General features: G+C 49.0%; 1 protein-coding gene across 1 annotated transcript; it reads left to right on the top strand.

The window, feature by feature from the left end:
• The first annotated feature begins 2,175 nt into the window (after positions 1-2,175).
• LOC136172942 (tsukushi-like) lies at positions 2,176-3,222 on the top strand. Its single transcript, XM_065942107.1, has one exon. The coding sequence runs from the start codon at positions 2,176-2,178 to the stop codon at positions 3,220-3,222; it is 1,047 nt and encodes a 348-aa protein (XP_065798179.1).
• Positions 3,223-7,366: the final 4,144 nt, after the last annotated feature.

The following is a 7,366-nucleotide window of genomic DNA, read 5'->3' as shown; positions in this document are numbered from 1 at the left end:
GTCAAGGTTTCCTGGTTAGGGAAGCTTGTGTCAGTGTTCTGGTGCGTGAAATTGGATTTCTTCTCTCTGGAGTGCAATGGAGTGTCCAGTAATGAGTTTTGAGATGGGTCTATGTGTTAGGTGTGACTTTGGGCAGCCTGTATGTTGACACTCATGGCTATATTCCTGTGTTGCTGGAGAATTTGTGTGGTATGTCTTGCTCTGGAACTTATTGGCTCTTGGGTGGTGGTTGGTTTTGGTGTAGGTATGGAGGCTTTTGGATCATCTCTTATTACTTAAATGTTTCCTGTAGTCAGGAGTTTTCTGGTGTTCTCAGGTTTTGGGCTTAAGTCTCCTGCCTCTGGATTTCACTTTTATTCTTGCAGTAGCCTCAAGACTTCTCCAACTATACAGCACTGATAATAAAACTTCTAGGTTAATGGTGAAAAGATTCTCCACCGTGAGGGACACCCGGAGAGGTTCACAGAGTTACATGAAAAAGAGGAGAGGGAGGAGGGAGATAGAGATGAGCAGGAGGAGAAAAAGGGGGACTCAAGAGGAGAGAGACAGATCTATGCAGTTCTCTGTTCCCAAAGTGTTCTCCGTAGCCCAGACACCCACAAAGATTCACAGAATTGGATTGGAAGAGAAGGGGAAAGGAGGAAATAGAGGTGTTCTGAGGTAGAAAACAGAGGGTCAAAAGTGGGAGAGAGTAATCAACACACTCCTGAATAGAAATGGGAACTGAATATTGGATTCTTAAATGTCCAAAATTTTTATCACATACTGAAAAACAAAGTTTAAAAATCTAGCATAGAGGTTAGACTCTTTAAAATACAATATTTAAAAACAAAAACAAAAACACAAAAAAAATTTAGAAATATATATGAAGTTCGGTTTAAAAATAGGGCTTCTCTCTTTTTTTTTGCAAGGTTATAGTGACATGAAAATGAAAATTAAGGAATAATAGAGGAGTATTAGAGGACTTTAAAAGGAAATAAGAGAGAAAAACAAGAAAAAGAAAAAAAACAAGAAAAAAAATTTTTTTCCCTATTTAAAAAAATGTAAAAATATATGAAAATGAAAGTTAAGGTGTAATGGGGGAGTAATAGGGAATTTTAAAAGAAAATAACAGAGAAAAAATAAGAAACAAAAGGAAAAGAAAAAAAATTTTTAATTAAAAAAAAATATATGTATATATGTATCTAGGAATCTCTCTGGAGCTGTTGTGGTCAGTGTGGGTTCGGCTCAGTTTCAGATAGCTCCTCATTCCAGCTTACACTTCTCGATATCTATAGGCCCCTTCCGGTGTAGTCGGTGTTACCTACAGGGATTTTAATCTGTTGCACCGGTCCTTTCTGAAGCGGTTCCCTTTGTTTATTTGGCTTTTGTTTGCGGTCTCTTCGGTGTCTAATTTCCGCCCTGACACAGGCGGGCGGAGGTGATCTCTTATTTAGGTTCGCTAGTTCAGTCCTGCTATGGGGAGGCCGGGGTGCTGCAGACAGATATCGCTGTGTGTGGGTAGCACTCACCGTGTTCCGGCCACACTGGGTTAGCCCCTGCTCACGGGTGTCTGTGCTTTCCCTGTCTACACTGCTCAGGCTCCCAGCTGCTCTATAGGGAGCGTACCCTGCGATGCGTAAGCTTCCAGTTTTCGGGTACTCCACAAAAGCGCAGGCTCCACAAAAGCGCGGACTCGGTTGCGCCTGCGTTTTGTGCCTTCCCCGGCCTGAGGGGCTCAGGCAGCCAGGAGCTTGACGGGCGCACTCTCCCCGGGTGCGGCGCGCCCTCTCCCCTCCGCGGCCCCAGCCTCAGTTTCTGCGAGCGCTGGTCTGGTCGGGGTGCCAGCGGCTTGTGTTTGTTCTCAGGAGCTGGCCTCTAGCCTCGACCCTCCTGGCGGTGGATGTCGACCATCCAGAATCTCAGGAAGTCTTTGGATAGAAACTGGAGGCCTGTCTGCAGTGTGGAAGGGGATGCCTCTCTGGGGCAGTTTGCCCCTTTCCCCTCCCCCCCGCCTCCTACCTCCAGCGGGGATGGGCCGGTCTGCCACAGGCCAGCTCTTCTCTGGAGTTTCTCAGTCCCTTTGTTTTGCGAACAGCCGGCAGTGTGTTCAGGCCGGTTAATTTTCTCTCTTGCTATCCCACAGTTTAAAAAAGCTCCCGCACCTGGGTGAGCGTGCCGAGGCGGCTGCGGTGCATGCTTCCAGCCCCACCATGCCGTGGCCCCTGCTGCTGCTGCTGCTTCCCCGGGTGCCAATGCGAGGTGGAGACGTTTGGCCTCTTTGACAGCTTCAGCTTGACACGGGTGGACTGCAGCGGCCTGGACCCCCACATCGTGCCCGTGCCCATCCCCCTGGACATAGCCCACCTGGACCTGTCCTCAAATCGGCTAGAGACAGTGAACGAGTCCGTGTTGGCAGGGCCGGGCTACACCACGCCGTCCATCCTGGATCTCAGCCACAACCTGCTCACCAGCCTCTCGCCCACGGCCTTCTCCCGCCTCCGCTACCTGGAGTCGCTCGACCTCAGCCACAACGGCCTGGCCACCCTACCCAACGAGAGCTTCACCAGCTTGCCCCTGAGCGACGTGAACCTGAGCCACAACCGGCTCCGCGAGGTCTCCGTGCCCGCCTTCGCCACCCACAGCCAGGGCAGGGCGCTGCATGTGTACCTCTCCCACAACCTCCTCCACCGCCTGCTGTCCCATTCCTCGCGTACTGGCCGGCCAGCACCCACCATTCAGAGCCTCAACCTGGCCTGGAACCGGCTCCGCGCCGTGCCCGACCTCCGGGGCCTGCCCCTGAGCTACCTGAGCCTGGACGGGAACCCACTGGCAGCCATCGGCCCCGACGCCTTTGAGGGGCTGGCGGGCCTCACTCACCTGTCGCTGGGCAGCCTGCAGGGTCTCCCCCAGCTGGCGCCCCACGGCTTCCACGAGCTGCAGGGCCTGCAGGTCCTGGACTTGTCCAGCAACCCCAGGCTCCAGTGGGCAGGACCTGAGGTGTTCTTGGGCCTGGGCTCCCTGCAGGAGCTGAACCTGTCGGACACGGGCCTGGTGCCCCTGCCCGAGAGGCTGCTCGTCCACCTCCCCGCACTGCAGAGCATCAGCGTGGGCCAGGGCGTGCAGTGCCGGCGCCTGGGTCGGGAGGGCACCTACCCACGGCAGCCTGGCTTCATCCCCAAAGTGGCCCTGCACTGCATCGACACCCAGGATTTAGCCGCCAGGGGCTCCAATACCTTGTAACGAACGGTGCGGCCTGGGGCCATGTAACAGACTGTGCCCTGGGTTTCCTCAGGTCCTGGGTAATTTATATTTTAATGTGCCAGTGCCCACAGGGACTCTCTATTCCTGTGTGGCAGCATCATTGAAAGAGAGGCTTTGAACCTGGGACCCACACCCAGGAGCAAAGTCTTGCCCCTTTGTCTATGTTGCTCCTCAGACCATAAGCCAAGGGTCTTCGATGCCAAACCAGACAGCAGTCCCCTGCTGTCCTTCCCCACTTGTCCCCAAAGTGCCTTCCCTGAGGACCAACCTGACCCTGTGACAGGAGGGAGGCGGGAGGGAGGTTCAGCCACTCAGACGCGGGTTTCTCCTGTGACATAAATCTCTCTCTGTTCTGGCCATGTGAGGCCTACCTCATTCTTTTTTCTTCCCCTAGAACTCTGGATAGGACTTCAGTTGTAGAAAGGATGGGAGAAAAACATCAAGCCCACTTCCTCATGTGACAGATGGGGAAACTGAGGCCTAGAGAAGGAAAAACTGTGTTCAGAGGTCTTAACAGTGGCAGAAGCATGAGTGAACTCAGTGTCCCACATGCCCGCCCAAAGGGCCCGGTTGCACTTTTCTCTCTTCTCTAAATCATGCCCTCCCTCTCCCCTTCCTGGGCTCCCCCTTGCTTCCAAGACTCACATCCTCCCATTTGTACCCCTCCCCTGTCATCCCCAGGAGGGCAGGCCAGGGCCTTGAGGGTGGCACTCTCGGCCTGGTAACTAGCTGTGGCTCAGGCTAAGTCAGTTCACCCCGGAGGCCCTGGAAGCCTAAGGGGTGCCAGTCCCAGCCTTGCCAGTTTCCCACTCGGGAGGTATCCCCCAGCGTCCAGAATGGAAATGCGCTCCTTGACCCCTGAGGTCCTGCCTCTAGCTGGTTCCCCAGGAGTTGATGCCGTCCTGGAGCCCCGCCAGCTCCGAGCGGCCTCCTGCAGTCAGCCCCTACTGGCCTTGTGTGCGACAGCCCAGCTCATCCTACTGCGAATGCAGCCAAGGAGGCAGGGTAGCCCCCACCCATGTTTATGCTTCCCCACCAGGGTGGCATCTCAGCTTCCCAGCCCTGGGCTCTTGCCTTAGTATCAGTTTTATAAAAGTTGTTGCCTTTATAATGAACTGTCACTTCACCACCACCACACCCCCTCTCCCCCCCATCCAGGTCCCTGCTGGCAGGGGATTGGAAATATGTCATTTGTAAAAGGAGGTAGACATTGCATTTTTTCACTTTTGTAACATTGCGTCCTGGGATGAGCTGGGAGAGGAGGCGTTGGGTAGAAGCCAGCCATACATCGTCATGCGGGCATCCATGGGGCCAGTCCCTTAGAGATGCCCACAGGACAATGAGAGCTCTATCTTCCCCCAGCAGCCCCACCCAATACCTTGGTTTAATAAACACTACAAAGAGTCAAAAAAAAAAAAATTAAAAAAAATAAAAATAAAAAAGCTCCCTCCAATTGCTCTCAGGGCACTCAGGCCCGGTCCTTACCCTAAGCAATGCCGCCCGCTCCTCTCCGTTCCGCCCCCACTTGTTGGTGGCGGATGCGGGCGTCTGGGGTACCTTTCTGCTGGGAGTTGCTTTTAGGCACGTAATCTGTGGGCCTTATTTAATTTTTCCTCCCAGTTAGATTGCCCTCCGAGATTTGAAAACTTCCCCCAGACCTGCTAGTGCGAGGGTTTCCTGGTGTTTGGAAACTTTCTCTATTAAGACTCCCTTCCCGGGATGGGTCTCCATCCCTAGCTCTTTTGTCTCTCTTTTTATCTTTTATATTTTGTCCTACCTCCTTTCAAAGACAATGGGTTGCTTTTCTGGGCGCCTGATGTCCTCTGCTAGCGATCAGAAGTTGTTTTGTGAAATTTGCTCAGCATTCAATTGTTCTTTCGATGAATTTGTAGGGGAGAAAGTTATCTCCCTGTCCTATTCCTCTGCCATCTTGGCTTCTCCTCTAGGATGCCTTTTATAATCAAGGAAAATTTTTGGAGACTATAGTGTGGCTCATTAACACAATATGAATATGTATGCATGGCCTTTCAAATGTGTTCCAGTGACTTCTAGAGCTATCATGTTTCTTGAGTTGAGAAATTCTTAATGTCAGGCTAGTACTTGGTTCTTATTGAAAGGCTTTTTATTAATTACTTAATTCATTCAGTATTTATTCTACAATATTTACTGAGAATCCATGTGCCAGCAGGAGGGAGGATATATAATCCCTGCATGAAGTTGCTTAGACAACTTAGGACAAACGTCTGAAAAACAAGGCAGACTGAAGTCAGTATCATAAGAGAGGGAGGTAGAGAGAAAATAAGATGGAAGTTCAGAAATGGAAGAGGTAAGTTCCAGCTTTGAGGGGAGGAGAAACAAGGGGCCTCTGAACTAGGAATTAAAGGATGAATAGAATTTGTACATAAAATTACTCTAGATGACAGAAATTTATTCTAAAGGAAGAATTTTTCTCAGGAAAATTAATTATACAAAGCTAATATGTGCCATTCAGGTGACTTTTACAATGTAAGAATTATTAACAGTTCAGATACTGTCAATTTTTGATCAACCTCTGTCCTTTATGTATGAGAAAATTCTGCTCTCTTCCTCAGAATACTATTCTCTCTTCTAACCAAAAACAGTAAAATGAGAAAGGAGGAATAACTGTTTTATTTCCTTCCCTCTGTCCCTACCTTTTCCTTAATTCATCAAATCTATTCATTTGATAAATACTGTACACTTGTTTTTATGCCTACATCTGCCAAGTCCTGGAAGGCAGCACTTAACAAGCACACTTGATCCTTTTTCTGAAAAAGCTTTTACTAGATGGAGACAGGCAATGAGGGGATTCACCTTATGTGAGAAGAGGATCACCTTATCCATTGTAACTGGAGGGATGGAAGATAGGATGGTTGGAGGGACAAGTAAAATTGTAGGTTTGACATTATTAAGTTGAGAGAGCTCTTATCTGAGAACTTTAGTGTTTCTTCCCCATAATTACAGAAAATTCAGAGAATAGAACCAATAAAGGGTTGGACATTGGCCAGACAAATATGATGGAAGTGTAATAGGGAGAAGGGATTGATAACACTGGTGTGCAATGGACTGGGAGTATCTAAACTATGTATAAAGAAGGGTGAAGGTGGAAGAGTACTGATGAGAAGAGAGTAAGAGAATAAGGACTGGTTATCCAGTGAGGCTTAAGATCAGATTTGTAAGGAGTGACTTGAGTGAGAAGCTTGAAAAGATAAGACATTATCATCAGAAAGAAATGTCTGAATTTGTGACATCGGATATGGAATAATTCTGGATGGCAGCAAGATTTGGGATATGACTTGAGAGCATGTGACTGAAGTGAAGTGGATGTAAAGGTTAATAGAAATGAGGACAATGAAGGAACTGGGATGAAGATGACCTGGGATGGAGAACTAAAGTATTCAAGATCACTCATCTATGAAAGGGAAAGTGAATGGTGAAAGCATCTCCTCCCCACTCTAGAAGTCTGTAGCATTTCCCCCATCATCCTAACCTGACATCCCACCAGCATGTCTCCCTCAGAATCCTGGGTCTCATGTGATCATGCCATATGGGCACCCTTGCTGATGCCCAGAGCCCCGCTTTTCCTCCACTTTCTTGCTCCCATCACGACAGGGGCTCCACTGCTGACAGATCCCAGCTTCCACTTCCCACCTGGTGCAGAAAATGTTTCTAGGGATAGGGAAGTGTACAAGCTCTGACTCTGGCTGCCAGAGGGGGGCGAGGGTAACCCAAGCTGAGGGAAGGTGTGTTCCTGCTATTTTTAACTTGATTGTGGAATGCACTTTTCTGTAACAATCCTGGAATCCAGAATTGTCCTCTAGAAAACCAATGGCTGGGACATCATGATTGGTTGGAGGAAACTGGCTTTGGTGGGCTGGCTCTCGGTCCTAATCATCATGCTTTACCTTCACTTTATGGGAAAATACATTCAGTTTCAAAGGATGGACTTAGGAATGATTTTTCTAAATTAGGACTTATCTGTGTTGAAATTGTATGCTGGTCCCTAAATACTTCAGAAAACAGAGTGGCAAATATAATGCTATCTGTCAATGGGCATTTTCCCCCTTACATTTCTATGAGCTTCTAGGAGTTGAGAGAGCTTGAT

The sequence above is a fragment of the Muntiacus reevesi genome, chromosome 8 (genome assembly GCF_963930625.1).
Source record: "Muntiacus reevesi chromosome 8, mMunRee1.1, whole genome shotgun sequence".
Classification (NCBI taxonomy): domain Eukaryota; kingdom Metazoa; phylum Chordata; class Mammalia; order Artiodactyla; family Cervidae; genus Muntiacus; species Muntiacus reevesi.
This window is presented reverse-complemented; position numbering and strand designations above follow the sequence as displayed.

Bases quoted from the DNA above. Each gene is read 5' to 3' on its own strand.
- LOC136172942 (XM_065942107.1), top strand. From the start codon at position 2,176: ATGCTTCCAGCCCCACCATGCCGTGGCCCCTGCTGCTGCTGCTGCTTC.